We start from the raw sequence: 17322 nt of genomic DNA, 5'->3' as shown, positions 1-17322 counted from the left end.
CAGGTGTTTAGAATTCTAATGTTTTACTATTATGTATCTTGCTACTCTAAACATCTATTTTTGCACAAGCTTCATCCACATTCCAGGAAATTTTTCTAGAAGGGAAAATAAGTAAAATCTTATGACTTGTGTATTTTTGTGATTTATTTTCTAGTAATCTGGTAATGTCCTTAAGCAAAGTATATTCTGTATATTTATTTGCAATTTGAGAAAAATTATTGGCAGTACCTTGTTTAAAAATAAAACTTGTTTGATGCTCTCCTTCTAATACCAGTTTAATCCTGTTTCATACTTTCATGTCAGTAGGCGGGCCTAACGAATATTATTGTTAAGGTACAAAACCTCAATATCCCAACTCCATGCACAGATGTGTCTTTACCACGTACTTTTTGAATGTGCAGTTTTCTCTTCTAGCATATTGGACCATCCTCTTACGAACTACCTTTGACAATAGGACATGAAATTAAACTGTGTTCCTTTCTAGATTTTTTTTTTTTTTAACTAGATACTTTCATATGAGTTCCATTTCTCATCGATACAACCGCTCGGTTTTACCGTCCTCTCTGAACTGGCTCCTTCCCTCCCCCAACACCCTCCTTTCTTTAAACACCTATAGGTTCCCACGCTAGCAAGTGAATAGCCCTGTTTAAGAAATCTTGCGTTTGACACCTTTAACCTTTAAGTGTAATGAATCTGCCTTTCTCTGCCTGAGGTTTGAGCCTTTGTGTTTTTTGTTTGTTTGCTTTTTACAGTTCTTCCCGCTCACCTTTGCGGAAAAGATTCTCAAGGTTGGCCCCACCCATGCCTTGGCCCCGCCCATGCCTTGGCCCCGCCCCTTCAGTCTCTAGCGTTCCATCTCCATGGTTACGCGACCAGCTGCCCTGAAGGCCTCGGCAAAGACCTGAGAGGAATCGAATAAACACAACGCTTATTCTCGATTCCGGCCAAGGTCAGCCCACTTGGGGTTTCACGGCCTTGAGCCGAACGTGTACCCCGCGAAAAGGCGAGCGCGGGGCGGCGGGCAAAGCTCCAGCCGCTGGAGGATCCGGTCTGGCCTGGTCGAGTCTTAACTGTCAGGCAGGACTCCTCCCGCTGCGCCGCTGCGGAGCGGACACCGCGGTCGCTTCCATCCGAAGGCGCCCAGGTCCGCAGGTCAGACCTCTGTTTCTCCTTCCTGCCTTTGCTCGGCGCTGCTCGCACCACAAAGGGCCAGAACTTGGACAATTAGTGCTTCAGAGAGTGGGGCGGGGGAGGGTGCTGAGGAAAGTCAATAGCCACCCAGCGAAAAGACCCTGACAGCGCTCGCGCACGCGCATAGAGACACGGACGCGCACAGATATGCGCGGCTAACATTCTTAGAGGTCTTGTTACAAGCTGTTATTTTAAGCGCCTACCTTATGCCATGAACAATTTTAACCATGAAATATATAGAACTCATTTAGTCCTAGCGACGACTCTGAGAAGAGGGTAGTAATCGTATCTGTGTTTTTCAGATAAGGATACCGCCTCACAGAGAGGTGAAGCAAATGGCCAAGGTCTCTGCTAGAATATGGTCGGGTCACAATGGGTCCCAGACAATCTGGTTCTACTGAAAAACAAAAGCAAAAACAAAAACAAAAAACACCAAATGCTACCTTGCCTGAACACTAATAATGCTGGGAGTTAGCTTTCTTTATCTACCTGGGTTTGCCTTTGTTGTTCTCTACATGCTAAGTTCACCTGTGCTCAGTTACTGATAACTCAGGAAAATCAGGCAACTCCATAACCATTAAAACCTACCTTTTCCTGGTTTATAGTAAATGGAATTAATAACCAAGGAATTCATTTTTTTCCATGATGCATAACTCTCATAATGTGTTTTGATGTTTTGTTTTTATGCTTTTAATTAAGAGCCTAAAACTCCAACTTGGATGTGCAGGAAAGAGAATTTCGATGATCCTAGCAAGAATTGTTTTCCAAGAGTCTTAAAATCACGAAAGGTCATTTAGTGAATGTGATAGAATAAGCATTTTCTTTTTTAAGTTGTACTCTCCCACTTACACAGATGGGATAGGGTTTCTCATTAATTTTACTTCCCTGCCCCATACTGTTTAGGTTTTTTTTTTTTTAAATTTAAAAATATCATGTTATAATGTAATTTTAGTAACTGCCATTATTTAAATAAAGAGGAAATGTTTCAATCATTTGAAGTCCCAGTTGCTCTCTCTGTCAACAAAGTCCTTAATTTTAATAAGTATAAAACTAACCAGTGAAAACAAGAGGGGGCTTTGATGCTAATAAGTATTAAAGTAAATAAATAGTATTATGACTTTACAAATAAAATAGTGGAAATCTAAAGAAGAAAAAATATATAAATACAATTTTAAAAAATACCATTTATTGTTTTATTTAGCCAGAATGCCTCCCACTCAGGCAGAAAGTGTTATAAAGAATATCATTCGAGAAATAGGACAAGAATGTGCAGCCCATGGAGACATCGTTTCTGAAACTCTGGTCGCTTTTATGGTAAGAATGAATATTTTTCTGAATTACTGCTTAATTAAAAAAATGTTAAGTGGTGCCCATTTTCATCTTAAAATTTTGTAAAGCTTTCCTAAATGTTATTCAGTTGAAAACCTCGAGACCATCAAACAAGTTAGCAAAAATGTTTTTAAAAAGTCTATAAAGCATGTCAGTTCTAGATTTATAGAGACTGACTTAGAAGATATTGATGGGTTTTAGAAACATCAATTATGTTGTCCTGTGTCAGAGTCTTTATAACATGTATTTTTGTTCACTGTTGTAAAAATTGCTCATTGCCTTGGTCTCACTTTTTTTTGCTTTTGGTTTAACAATACATAACAAAAATACAGTAAAATATTCATTTTTCCAATCTAAAATATAGCCATTGCTTTCAAACTATTTTTCTATATAATTTTCTAACACCATATTCAAATTCTATGTTTATTGCTTCCTGTCTTCAACCTCTAATGAAGGTGCTGATGAGTTGGGTAGTAAGAAAGTCAGCTGAATAATTCACCCCTGAGTAATCAAGAGGCAGTTGCTGAAAAAATAGAAACATATTAAACTAATTTCATAATAATATGAAATAAAATTACTTAATGGACTCTTTCCTACTCTCAGGTGAAAGCTGTTGTCCTGGATCCAAGTAATGGCTTTAACATGGATAGAACTCTCATAAAAAGTGATGTGCAGAAACTTGTTAAGGTGATTATCTGACAATTCTCAAATTTTGAAGTATTTATTCACAATTCTAAATAAAATATGTGTATCAGTCATTATTGCCTTTGGCTCCATGAAACAAAACCCCACCAGATGGTGGTGCAAAGAAATAAGTGTTTTATTTTTTCTCATAAAACAGAGTCCAAAGGTACATAGGCTGTTTTTTCTGCCTTACTGGGTCACCATCGTGCATATGGATTTCATCCCATGGTCACAAGATAGCTATTCCACCTTGAGGCAGGTATAAGTGGGAAGGGCAAAGAGCAAAATGTGTGTGCCAGTTGGGTCTCTCACTTTCTATTTGGAAAATAATTGCTTTCCTAGAATCCCTCCCCTCTGCTTATGTTTATTGACTAAAATGATATTGTCAGTTAGCCTGGGACATTATTTTTTCTTGTTTTAGCTGAAAGAATCTTTGCCCTAAACCAAATTGGGGCATTGTTAGTAAGGAAGAAGAGGTGTGGATATTGGCTGGTAGCAGTGTTGGCCACAGTATTTTAGAGACATTTTGTTATTAATCGAATGTTACACTTGGAACATTATTAACTGACTTGTCATATACTGTCAAATTACATAGTACTAAATTAAAATTCATATAATTATTGATTTAGTGTAATTTGTGGTTTTTCAATTCTAAAGGAAAAATTGAAGCCAAAGTAAAATAATTCATAGTTAGAAATCAAATGTGCCTGAAAACCAGTTTTAAATTAGAGAAAGCAGGAAATTTAGACTTCATTAATTTTTTCATATGTTTTAAGTTCAACTCACTAGATTTAGGTGCTTAAATATTTATTTATTTTTTTAATAAATATTCCTAAATGTATTGCCTAAAATTTCAACATTTTTATTTCTCCCAGGCTTAATGATTTTAATTTTTTTCTTTATTCAAAAGACTCGAAGCCAGCTTTCCCAACTTGTGTATGGGTATTTTTTGTGCTTAAACAAATGGCAGAGAAAATTTTTGTCATCCTCATCTTCTCTCATAGCCAGCAATTCACATAGTGGAGCACGTGTCTATTTACAGATGCTAGATGGAGCAATAAGAGCTTTGGAAGCCTGAGCTTGGTAATATGTTGGGGTGACTGTGCAGTAGAGATGCCATGATTCTCCAGGGCAACCTAAACTGGGTCTCTCTGTGCTGATTTTAAATGTGGTGTAAAACCCATTATTAGCAATAGAGAAAATGATCGATAGTCAGAAATTTTATTGGAAAGCCATGGAGGAGAATCAAGGAGAAGCATAAAATACGTTTTTCTCCTTTTCATGGCTTAAGAAGAGTTTTTCCTTTTTCCTCTAATTTAACTGAATTGGAAAAAAATCAAGGTCAATATACTTTTAATATGACAGGTAATATGACTGGTAATATGACTTGATATTAATTATCAAGTGACAAAGTTTGTCTCATTTTATTCTCAATTAAAATCACGTGGACAAGCTGATCTTTGTAAAGTCTGTATTTAAAACAGTATTCTCCACCTGGAAGAATCCAGGTGCACAGATTCCATAAAGACGAAATGTCTAGTCCTCACTCTTGCATTTTTCTTTTCCTCCTCCCAGGAAGGCAGAGTTAGCACTGAGGAGGTGGGATGAGGGCATATAAAGATATAAAGCCAAAGGGGTAAGACAAGAAAGAGTGGAATTGGGGAGTACAGGAGAAAGGAAGGAAGAAAATAAAAGTTTGGGTTGATCATCTAATCTAAAGGGGCAAAGCAGAGAAAGGGGATGAGCCATTCATGTGGGGGGAAAAATAGGAGAAAACAGACCAGAGGAAGAAATTCTGAAACAAGAGGCAGAGTCAGAGAAATTTTGTGTGCAGAGGAGTATAGCTGCGGCAGCTTTCTATATAATGTGTGTGACCTCCAGCATCAGCTAAGAAGGAGTATTTAAGACTCAAATAAGTAGAAACAAGCAACTCTAGAAAGCTCTAGACTGGAGTAAAAGCTTCATAAAACATTTACCCACATTCAGACAGCATAGACTAAACAAAATTTCAAGTATCTTGCCTTCAACTAAACTATTAGCTGCCTGGGTATAGTGATATTGGTTAACTCATGGGAATACTTATTACTTAATAAATAATGTTGGTTGGATAAATTAGAAAGCATGAAGTCCTCAAAGACAAAAATAATAAGAGGGGTTATCAATGGATAAATATCAAAAACTATTGCTTTGAAAATAACTTTAGAAAATACTTCTGGATGTGGTTCTATAGTGTAGTGGTTAGCACGTCTGCTTTACACGTAGAAGGCCCTGGGTTCGCATCCCAGTGGCGCCATGATCCATGGTCTACAGCCATGCCATCCTGAACAAGCCCTATGTCTGATCTGGGAAGCTAAGCAGGGTTGGGGCCTGGTTAATACTTGGATGGGAGACCACCTAGGGAGACCAGGCACTATAGATGTAAATAATAATAATAAATAATAATAAAAAAATAGAAAATACTTCTGATCATTTTAGAAACTAAGTATTCATGGGGTATTCTTTCCTAGCTTTGTGTGAGTCGGCTGTTGGACAGTAAAAATCCATCCTTGGACACCATTAAGATGCAAGTCTACTTTGATATGAATTATACAAGTAGAGGTAACGTATAAGCTTTTAAAAAAGATTCATATTGTATTAAGGTAATATAGCTTCATTTAGTTGACAAGGAACAATTTTTGGTCTATCTTGAAATTTTTTTCAATTTTGAAGAATATAATAATGTTAGAAAACACCAATGGTTTTTCTGAATGTCAAAAGTAAATTCTAATTATTATCCTCATAATAATTATGTTTCCAAGTCTATTGTGCTTTAGTTGTTATACCACTAATACATAATAATTAGAAATTAAAACAACTTCAGTCCACTGAAGTTAAATTTTGTTAATTTGCTGATTTTTTTGTTCTTTGTTTATGTTAACTCATAATGCTTACTTAAATTATGTAACTACCCAAAGATGAAATGAATGATGGTAAATTTAAGTTTAGAACATATTTCCTTACGTAAATAGTTTAATGCATATGTCAAAGACAAACTGGAAAACAAGAGAGAAAGGAAAATAAATTCCTCTGTAGACTACACTGCCTCTGCCCTACTGTAATGCAGTTATTATTAACCATTTGATAATTTTCATTGTCTTTTTTCTCTGTATGTATTGAACTTTGAATTATGTTTCATAAGTGAAATAACATATCTTGTTTTGTTCCTTAATAATCATGAAATTTTAAAGCAAAAATAATGCAATTGATGACATAATTTAGATTTTTTTTAGTTGCAAAAAGTTCTGCTGTTTTTATGGTAAGATTATAGGTATGAACTGTGCATGCTTGGTATATCAATTATTATAATAGTAAAATGAGGTGTCTTGTTGAGTTAGTTGCAAGAATTGTGCTGCTGGCAAATTGTGGCTCCTGCCACAATTAAGCTTAGACCTCACCATATGACAGGAAAAGGGGAGAGGGATACAATTTTGATGCAACATCATATTATCAGCAATGCTATTCAAAGGAAATTTATCTAGAACTAAAATAGATATACACATAATTGAACAGGAGTATTTATACTACATCTATATGTATGCTATATGTGTTTAGACATACACATAATTGAACAGGAGTATTTATACTACGTCTATATGTATGCTATATGTGTACATATACAGTACATATATTTATACTATATACATTTAAAATGTATATATTTTGTCTTGTCTACTTTCTGCTTAATTGGGAGGTTTTAGCCCTCTGATATTACTGTTTGGATTAACTATTTAAAGTCTTATGTCTTAAAGCACCATTTAAATTGCTGTAATAGATTTTTCCCACTAGATTTTTGTCTTGAGGTTACCTGCTGGCCACTGTTTATTATGACATCTTAAGAAAATACTTAGTTTCATGCAGTGGAATTGCCATACCCAAGCCATTTTTTCTCTGGTCCTACTTTCTTATGTGAGAATTCTAAGTATCAAATATACAGAACATTGTCCTTTACCAATTTTAGAAGAATTTCTCGAAGAACATCACCGGGTCCTGGAGTCTAGATTAAGTTCTGTTAGCAGAGAAATCACAGATAACAGAGCATGTGCTAGAGAAGAATTGGAAAGCCTCTACCGAAAGGTGGTCAGCTATGTATTACTGCGCTCTGGACTTGGATCCCCAACAGATATCAAGATTGTCAGAGAGGCAACAGGTAAAAAATATACACAATTTGCATTCCATCAGTAGAAATATGTGAACATTGTATCTTACAAAATGTGCTCAATTACAAGTATTCGAGATTGAAATTTCATTTTCATTTGGAGAAAAAGAAAAATCAGCACAAATAAGAGGTTAAAACTTACCCAGAATCCTTTTACACCCTAAATCAACTCTAAAACTCAAGTAGCACCTCTGGAATATGAATATTGTTAAGCTTCTTAGAGCTGTAAATATCCAGGGACATATTTACTTCTCATTAGAGAAACATTGGCAGTGTGATGAAGGGCACCAGGATGCTTGGGGAATGGGGACTGCTGGAAAGGGAGATTTCGTATTGATGAAAGAAGTTGAGTCTGTCACCTAAAGTGGATGATGGAAAAGGACATTGTTTTATCCTCAGGAAATACTTTCCCGCTTTCATCCTTCAAGACAAAGGACAGACAAGGTCTCTAACCTTCCTATGGCTTTCTTCCATATTTATTTTAAAGCTTTTTTTTTTTTTTTTGCTACTCAGAGTAATTGGAAAGCTTGTTTTAAAGCTCATTGCCAAAAATTACTGATGGATGCTTAATTATTAAAAATAGACCCAAGGCACTGATATTATTTCAGTAGCCTAGCTTTGATATATGATAAATTTTCCTATGTAATCAGGTGTCAGAAATTTAAAGTCATATAAATAACTCTATAAAGACAGACCTTTTAATTTTCTACTGAAAGAAACTTGTGATTTGACTTCTGATCATTTTATTCTGCCATTTTGTCGTCCTTTTTTTCGTGGTTGATTTTAGCTGCCCTACAGAGTGTTTTTCCTCAGGCTGAGCTTGGGACATTTCTAACTCTTTCTAAGAAGGACAAAGAACACCAGCTGAAAGAACTTTCCATGATTGTTACTGGAATTCGTTTATTTAACCGAGACTGCGGAAAGGGAGGAGAAGGCATTGATGATTGTAGGTATATCATTAGGATAATTCTATAGGTTATGCAGGTCTAAAATTTAACTTGCACAGTGAGGAAAATAATAGCCAACATACCACCAGCATTCTTAGATTTAAGGTTTGCAGTTTTGACTGTACTTTAGTTGCAACTACTGCTCATAACGTGTAGTAATTTTTAATTTTGCCTGGGCAAGACTTTAAATTTTATGTATCATGAAGCTAGATGGGAAAGTAAATCAGTGAAAGATATAAGAGAGACTGCCCAGAAGCCGACATCCCCCATTCACTGGGCTTTGAATCGTTTACTCCAAATAACCAAAAGGGAATAAAGCTCAGTGATTAAAAAAAAAATTACCTTGAAAAGAAAACAGTTTCCGATGCCGTTAATGGAATGAAAAGATCCAAGAGGAGATATCTGCTAATCTATAAATTCTGGAGCATTTACTATGCTGTAATAGACTTAATGCACTCATTATTTATAAGCCTGAAAGTACTTATGAAATATTTAATCAAGGACCTACCAGTAGAAGTTACTTCCTTATGAGTTTAGTGCGTATAGACCGACTGATAATGGATTAGGGTCTTTTACCAGATCACTGATCTAGTACAGTAAGGTAACTTTTTGCATTTTAAAAACTGTTGTAAAAAGTCAAATTACCATTTTTTTGTAAAGTTCCCTGTCTTACTAGACCATTTTGTTATTTTTCAGTATTCCAATGAATTTTTTAAGTTGCACACTTTTCTTCTTTTTCTCAAATAGAGAAGAAAATAAACAGAAGGAGAGAGAGAGTGGCTTTTCCAGAGGCACCTGGTCAATAGCACATAATACTGAATCCCATCGATTCTTTAGGCTCTTCTGTATTTTAGTGGCAAAAGCTGATTTGCTCTATCTTTTGGTTATCATTCTGACAGTATCTTTAGTTTGGACAGGTTTTTCTTTTTTGGGTGGGAGATTCTGTTTTTCATGGCATGGGACCCATGAAACACATATCTCATTATTATTAATTTAATTGAGGAAAAAATTAACTCAATTTAATGCTCAAAATATGACCACTTTCTAGACTTTTTCTTCCTAATTCTTTTAAAATTTCTTCATGTCTCTCTTCATATACCATTAAAAAACAGTGCCAGCTATTATACATGAAGCGATCCCAGCCATCACTCAGCACATTGACTCCCAACTTCAGATTGCCCAGGACCAGGCGTACCGCTACACAGCCATCCTTGAGAAAGTAACAAAGAACCCACTCATGAGTATGGAGCTACAACCATACATGTTAAAAGAAGCACTATATAATGTGCGACAGTATGAGATCTTCCTTCAGATCATATTGGTGAGTCAATGTCATAAAATCTGGCCTTTTCCATAGAATGCATCCTCTTTAGATATTATGGGGGCTGAAACAAAAGGTAGAATTAGGGCATTGATAAAGAAGCCAACTTTAATAACTGCCCAGTTTATGTTGCATCTGTAAGACCAGAAACTAATATAGATATTGGGAAGTTGGATTTTGACTCTAATGAAAATGTGTTGGTAGGAATTGATTTTATACCTGTTGATTCTCTTTAATACTCAGTAGTATGATTGTTAGATGCTGTAGTTAAGCAGTAGTATGTGTATGTAATACTACTGTAGGGTTTACACTCAGAACAAATGTCTATATAATATTGTTTGGCAGGTAGTTGACATTTCATTAATTTTTATATAATTATTCATATTGTAAAATTTGATAGAAAAGATTTTTATTTCTGATGTTTTTAGATCTAATCAACAAGCTAAACATTATCCCCAGAGTTGAAAAGTATGGTAAAGTGGTGATTTTGAATTTTTTAAAAAAGTAGTAGAGCCCTTTCAGACTGAAACTTACTCAGAATCCTAAAAATATAAAACAGGTGTTTAGATGGAAGAATTGGGGGACCTTTTCACCCATGCTACCCTAGAGTTCCAGGGAACATAGCTTATTGGTGATGTCATGACAGCAAGCTGTGTTCTCACCGGTCACCGTTTTTGCTTTTAGGGTTCCCCCCCCCCAGCTTTATTGAGGTATAATTGACAAAGGTATAAGATACTTAAAATGTACAATGTGATGATTTTATATATGTATACATTGTAACAGGATTCCCCCATTCAGTTATTTAACATGTCCAACCCACTGGTCACTGTTTACCTTTACACAGCCTCTGCTTTCCAATAACCATGAGACTGAGGGCCAGTGAAACCACCTTTTATATGAGTGAATACTAGTGTCTTGAGGGATAGAACAGGATGTGTTCCAGTCCTTTCTCTTTTTTTGAGCTGGTATGCTAATGACTTGATATTACTTTTTGAAGCACTCATCTGTCTCTTTTCTTTATTGCCACCGTAGAGAATGGAAAGATGAATATCCAGATGACATGTCTTCATTGCGACCAACTAAGAGTGGTCCTCACAAATGACCTACTATCTAATTGCCTTCAGAATGGAGGATTCTAAATCAACTATTCAAAACCAAATCAATCTTTAGGGTGGATGTTCCCCTAAATTTGACTTATGGCTATTAGCCTTAGGTAACTAGTCAGATACTAAGAGAATTTTACAATCAATTTATCTTGAAGGGCATACAGATCCATAGGAATAAACTTCACATTTTCTTTCATCATCTGCATTTACAAGGAATATCATAAGAAAGAACCTTGAGAAACTCACACATACTGTAAGGATGATGTAGAGAACATTGTTCATTATACAGTATCTTCTCACAGCATTCAATCATGAATCATATTCAGCCAGCTAGCTTAAAGTCCTCAATTCTCATTGGAGTTCTCACTCTCAGAACTAGAGGGACAGTGTTTAAGTGATGTGTATAGGCTCTGCAACCAGACCACGTGGGTTCTAATCCTAACTTTTCCACTTACTAAATCTGTGTCCTTGAGGAGCTGTTTAACTTCTCTGAGCCTTGGTTTCCACATTTGGGGTTATTGAGAATCTCTACTATGTAAATAGGATAGAACAGTGCCCAGCACAGAGTAAGAGCTCAGTAAGTTGGTGAAGACACTGCCGCTGATGAGGTTTATTATTACCTTCATCATTGTTAGGGCTTTAGCACAACAGCTCTGATTTCATTTCGGGCAGGCACACAAGCTGAAGAGCTCTTATTTTTCTAGACAATATCTCATTTCCAAACTCTTTGCTGCTCATATTATTGAGAAAGTTAATTTTCTGATGTCAGCACTCTTCGTGACTATTTCGTACTAACTTCAGTTAGGGTGAGGATGAGTTCTTTTAACCTTCTGACTCTTTTCTGCTTAATCAGTGTTTTTTTTTTTTTTTTTTTTTTTTTAACTATCCAATCTTCCCTCACCAATCTACCTTAGTTACCGTTAAAGTTGATTATTACCGTTAAAGTTGATTATTGGCTTAATCAGTATTATCTCTAGGTTATAAAATATGTGAATTTATGTTTAGCTGAGACTTTATCTATGAAACCTGTGAATATTTTTAAAGACATTATTTGAACAGATGTTTTGATTTTTTGAAGTATTGATTTTGATTTTGGAGAATTTTGTTTTACCAAAGCTACAAATAATCCGTTTATGTAAACATTTTTAAAAATTCAATTATAGTCCGGGTAAGATAGTGAATTATTTTCTTGTCTTTTGATCAAGACTTTATCTGCTGCAGTGAACAAATTCAAATATTCTGGAAGGGTGATCACAGTCTTGTTGACTGTCTTAGCTGAGGAAACAATTCTATCCTCTGCGGGCTTTTGAAGTACAAGGCAGTCACCAAAGAGAGAAAGCTACTTATTGTTATTGTGCAAATAAAAGTTGCGTTTCACACATAACATTTCTTAAAATGTATAAGTCAAGACTTTTGTAGATTTCTTGCCCCCATGCTATGTTTGCAGGGCCCATTCACAGAATATACAACACAGGACTTTCTTGATTTTTCCTGATGATGCAAGTAAAAAAAATCAGGTAGAATTTCTGTTTGCTTTAGACTTGTTTTAAACTGTCCATGGAAGAAATTATGATGTACTTATAAGTTAAAAAAGTGGGGGCAGGTGGGTGGGAGGGGGTAGAAGGGGAAGGAGAAAGACATGTTGAGATCACATGCTTTCCCCAAGCATTTTTTTTTACTGTATCATGAAATATACACACACACACACACACACACACACACATATATGTACATATATGTATATATATGTATATATATATACACACACACAGCAGCTGGCAGCACAAAGATGCAGGTGGGAGTAACTCTTGGGGCAGCTCGTCTTGTCGCAGTTGTACTTCTGGGCGAGCTAGCGGAGGGAGGGCTGGATGATGCTGCCCCCAGACGAAGCACCAAGTGCAGGGTGGACTCTTTCTGGATATTGTAGTCTGAGAAAGTGCAGCCGTCCTCTAGCTGTTTGCGGGCAAAAATCAGATGCTGCTGGCCAGGTGGGATGTCTTCCTTGTCTCGGATTTTAGCTTCGATGTTGTCAGTGGTGTCACTGAACTCGACCTCACTGTCAGAGTCTTCACGAAGATCTGCATCTCTGCGTTTGCTGGGAAACTGCTCAGAGGCCTTGTTAAAGAGAAAAAGCTGAAAAGGCATTTTTTAAGTGCTAACATTCTTAGAGGACTAACTTTATTATTATTATTTTTTCACCAAAAATCTCAATTAGAAATATATTTGTTAGGATGCTGTCAGGTTCATGGTGGCAGACACAAATGTTTCAAATGTAAATTTTATCACTGGCAACAAAAAATATTGTTTTTCTGAAGTGACAGACTCATTTCATTCACTTTCAAGAAAATATCTGCCAAATAAGGCTCAAAAAACAGTTTGTCAGTTGTTCTTTCAGGTAAAAATGGTGTTGTATTGAGCACAGGAGGATAGTTCAGCTCACAATTCAATCATGTGTTTTCCTCAAGAAAATGATACATTTTAATATGCAGTAGAAATGTTTTATATGTTTCCATTTTATTACTCTGATTAGTAAAAAGCTGTGTAAAGATTAAGATTTAATAAAATTAATACTTTTTACTGTATCATCAAAGATACTCTTAAGAGAAACAGGCTTTTAAAATTGCGCTATAATTAAAAAAATAAATTGAGCTATAATTGACATATGTTATATTACTTTCAGGTATATAACATGATTTGATATTTGTATATATTGCAAAATTATCACCACAATAAATCTAGTTAATATCCTCCACCATGCGTAGGTTGTTTTTCCTTGTGATGAGAACTTTTAAGATCTACTCTCTAAGCAACTTTCAATTATATGATACAGTATTGTTAACTATAATAACCATGTTGTTACATTACATCCCCAGGACTTATTTATCTTATAATCAGACATTTTTTAATATTTGACCCTCTTCACCCATTGTACCTAACCACCAACCCCCACCTATGTCAACTACCAATCTTTTCTCTGTAACTGTGAGCTCTCTCTCTCTTTTTTCCTTTGGTTTCACATATAAGTGAGATCATATGAGATTTACCTTTTGCTGTCTGACTTATTTCCTTAACATAATACCTTTAAGGTCTATTCGTGTCATAAATGGCAAGATTTCTTTCTTTTTTATGGTTAAATAATATTCCATTGTGTATGTGTGTGTGTGTGTGTGTGTGTGTGTGTGTCACATTTTCTTTATTCATTTATCCACTTATGGACACTTAGGTTTCTTCCATGTCTTGGCTATTGTAAATAATGCTGCAATGAACATGGAGATGCATATATCTTTTCTAGTTAGTGTTTTCATTTTCTTTGGATACATACCCAGAAATGGAATTGCTGGATCATATAATAGTTCGATTTTTAATTTTTTGAGGAAACTCCATACTGTTTTTCATAGTGGCTGCACCAATTTACATCCCCAACAATACTGCACAAGTGTTTCCTTTTCTCCATGTTCTCAACACTTATCTCTTTTCTTTTAGATAATAGCCATTTTAACATTTGTGAAGTGATATCTCATTGTGGTTTTGATTTGCATTTCCCTGATGATTAGTGATGTGAAACACTTTCATGTACCTGTTGGCCATCTGTATGTCTTCTTTGGAAAAATGTCTATTCAGATCCTCTGCTCGTTTTTTAATTGGATTTTTTTTTTTTATGCTATTGAGTTGTATGAGTTCTTTAAATATTTTGAATTTTAACCTCTTATTAGATACACGATTCAAAATATTTTCTCCTTTTGGTTGGTTGCTTTTTCATTTTGTTGATGTTTCCTTTGCTGTGCAGAAGTTTTTAGTTCGATATAGTCCCACTTGATTATTTTTGCTTTTGTTGCCTTTGCTTTTGGTGTCAAAGCCAAAAAAATCATTGTGAAGACCACCATCAAGGAGCTTACCGCTTATATTTTCCTCAAGTTTTATGGGTTTAAGTCTATGTTCACGTTTTTAATCACTTTTGAGTTGACTTTTGTGAATGGTGTAATATAATAGTTCAATTTCAGTCTCTTGCATATGGTTGTCCAGTTTTCCCAATACTATTCATCGAAAAGATTGTATGTTCTTGCCTCCTTTGTTGTAAATTAATTGATCATATATACCTTGGTTTCTTTCTGGGCTCTCCATTTTTTTCCATTGATCTATATGTCTGTTTTTATGCCAGTACCATACCATTTTGATGACTATAGCTTTGTAATACAGTTTGAAATCAGGAAGAGTAATGCCTCCACCTTTGTTGTTCTTTCTCAAGATTGCTTTTTGGGTTTTTTTTTTTTTTTGTGCGTGTGTGATTGCATACAAGTTTTAGGATTGTTTGTTCTGCATTTATGAAAAATGCCATTGGGATTTTGATAAGAGATTGCATCGAATCTGGGATTACTTTGGGAAATATGGGCATTTTAACAATATTAATTATGTTAATCCATAAGCACAGAATATCTTTCTAGTTATACAACTAAATAACTATACAACTAAAACCTGTACATGGTTATAAACAAGTTCTCTTTGGTAAAATGTAAAGAGTGATTGTTCTAGGTCATTATCAGGAAAAATCAAGAAGTTCCGCATATCTATTCTATAATGGACCCTACAAACATAGTTTAGGGGAGAAGGTCTAGAGTATCTTCAGTTATGGGCTTTAAGAAGTGTTATATGGTGAATATAACTTTTTCTTTGGATAACTTATGCAGATTTGTTTCTTGTGGCTGTTGCACAAATCTAAAAAATACTAAATTTTTGTATTTGATTCCTAAAACAAAACTAACGAACAAGGGAGAGAAAAACTGTGGGGTAGACAAGAGGCCCATTAGATAGGATAGATAATATTATATGGGAGAATGAGGAGAGGAGATGTCTAAAGAGTAGTATAGGTAAAATTAAAAGAGAGTTCATGTTATACTTGTGAATAAAAAATTTTCTTAGTTAAAATACAGTAATGACATTTGATATTTCTTATGAAGTAATTATATTTATTTAAAAATAGTCTCATATAACATATAGTTAGGCTATAGCTACCTGAAAATTCAAATGCACTTTTTTTCTCTGAGTAAATGTCACTCTTTTGTACTGTACTGATAAACACATACCATCACCATTTTTGATCATATCTTAGTCAGTGCAGTATAATGGGTAAGAACTGGGCTCTGAGCTCACATGCTCTGGGGTAGAACCATGATTCTACCTTTGACTAGCTGTACATCCTTCGGCAATTTACTTACCTTTCTATACCTTGGTTTTCCTATTTGTAATTATCCCTTTTTGTACTCATAAGTATTTAATATGGTATTTAGCATATAGTAACAATAAATATTAGCAATTATTTCAGATTCAGCATTTAGCACCTTATTTTCAGATTACTGTTGTATCAGAAATATATCATTTTCTTCCAATGCTGTGATTTTTAAGATTTTCTACATTCTTGAATGTAATTTTAAAAAATCTTGGTATCAAAATTGTTTTCTAGGGAATAACTCATTAATTTTATCATTGATGAATGGGAAAACAATGAGCTATGCAAAGCTGTGTCATAGGATCCACTTCTCAGGAATGCAATTAAATTAAATATCAAAGAATACCTGTATACATTTGAGAAAAAGTATAGCTATTGTATTTCAAAAGATTTATTCATCCAACAATTATTTCTGAAGCACCGTTCATATGCCAGTACTGTTCTTGATGTTGGGGATACCATGGAGAACAGAATTCCTGTTCTCAGCTTACCTTCAGGAGATGTGGGAGCAGGTAGGGATTAAAACACAATGACTTTTGTAGTGAAATGATAAAAATATTAATGCGAACGATGTTGCCTTCACAGTCAGATATAATTACCTGTGCTCAAGAAGTGGAAATGATGACAAAGCAGTTAGGAGCCCAACTGGAACAATTAAAAATGATTGTAAAATCGAAGACAGCAGTCCCAACATCACAAGTCTTTGTAAGTATTTGTCATCAGCTTTGACCTTGTTTAAGGGTGAGTGTACTTTTGAGTCCTATAAAATTGAATGGGAAGTAATTATAATTATTTAATTACTAAGAATATAATGCTAGTTTTGTACAAGTTGATCTTGTTTTTCATAGTTATTTTGTAGTAATAGTATAAGTTGGATGAGTGAATTCTTTTGGTGGGCATTTGCTACTAAAGGAAATGCAGATATATATAATAATAACCATAATGTCGCTATTAGCTATAGCAACAAAAATAATCCATAGTACAGTGTTGAAAATGTGTTCACAGTAGCTGGTTAGAAATTGCCTTCACCAAAATGCTGTTGCAACTTGTGAACAGACAGATAATAATCACTTTGATTACCAGGCCTGCACTTATTTCGACTTTTCTGATTATCTGAACTATCTTATGGAAAATCCGATAGCCCCAAGGAGGTATAAAATGCACATGCAGTATTTTATAGAACATTTTAAGGCTCTGGTAATTTTTCATGATCATTCCCAATATTGGGTTTAAAAATCAAGAAACTGAGGGCTAAGTTGTTTCACTTATAAGTAGGATCTGATTAATTTTTTTATTTGTTTGATCTGTAAGTCAGTGACCTTTAA

The 17322-nt window shown here is 34.9% G+C and overlaps 1 protein-coding gene across 7 annotated transcripts in view; it reads left to right on the top strand.

Annotated features, from left to right (window-relative positions):
- Positions 1 to 780: 780 nt before the first annotated feature.
- The window catches only part of CFAP206 (cilia and flagella associated protein 206), a 29075-nt gene continuing 12533 nt past the window's right edge, over positions 781 to 17322 (top strand). For 3 of the 7 annotated variants that reach the window (XM_023534826.1, XM_023534827.1, XM_023534823.1), the window contains exons 1-8: positions 781 to 949; positions 2393 to 2505; positions 3124 to 3207; positions 5712 to 5802; positions 7202 to 7390; positions 8187 to 8345; positions 9459 to 9667; positions 16583 to 16702. In XM_023534826.1, the coding sequence (XP_023390594.1) occupies positions 2398 to 2505; positions 3124 to 3207; positions 5712 to 5802; positions 7202 to 7390; positions 8187 to 8345; positions 9459 to 9667; positions 16583 to 16702 (960 nt within the window). In that variant the 5' untranslated portion in view covers positions 781 to 949; positions 2393 to 2397. Of the gene's footprint in view, positions 1153 to 2392; positions 2506 to 3123; positions 3208 to 5711; positions 5803 to 7201; positions 7391 to 8186; positions 8346 to 9458; positions 9668 to 16582; positions 16703 to 17322 lie in introns of all 7 variants that reach the window. The other 4 variants (XM_023534825.1, XM_011367379.2, XM_023534824.1 and 1 more) reach the window with 4 other exon arrangements.

This window comes from Pteropus vampyrus, unplaced genomic scaffold (genome assembly GCF_000151845.1).
Source record: "Pteropus vampyrus isolate Shadow unplaced genomic scaffold, Pvam_2.0 Scaffold133, whole genome shotgun sequence".
Classification (NCBI taxonomy): domain Eukaryota; kingdom Metazoa; phylum Chordata; class Mammalia; order Chiroptera; family Pteropodidae; genus Pteropus; species Pteropus vampyrus.
Note: the sequence above shows the minus strand (reverse complement) of the source record. Positions and strands in the feature narration are given on the sequence as shown.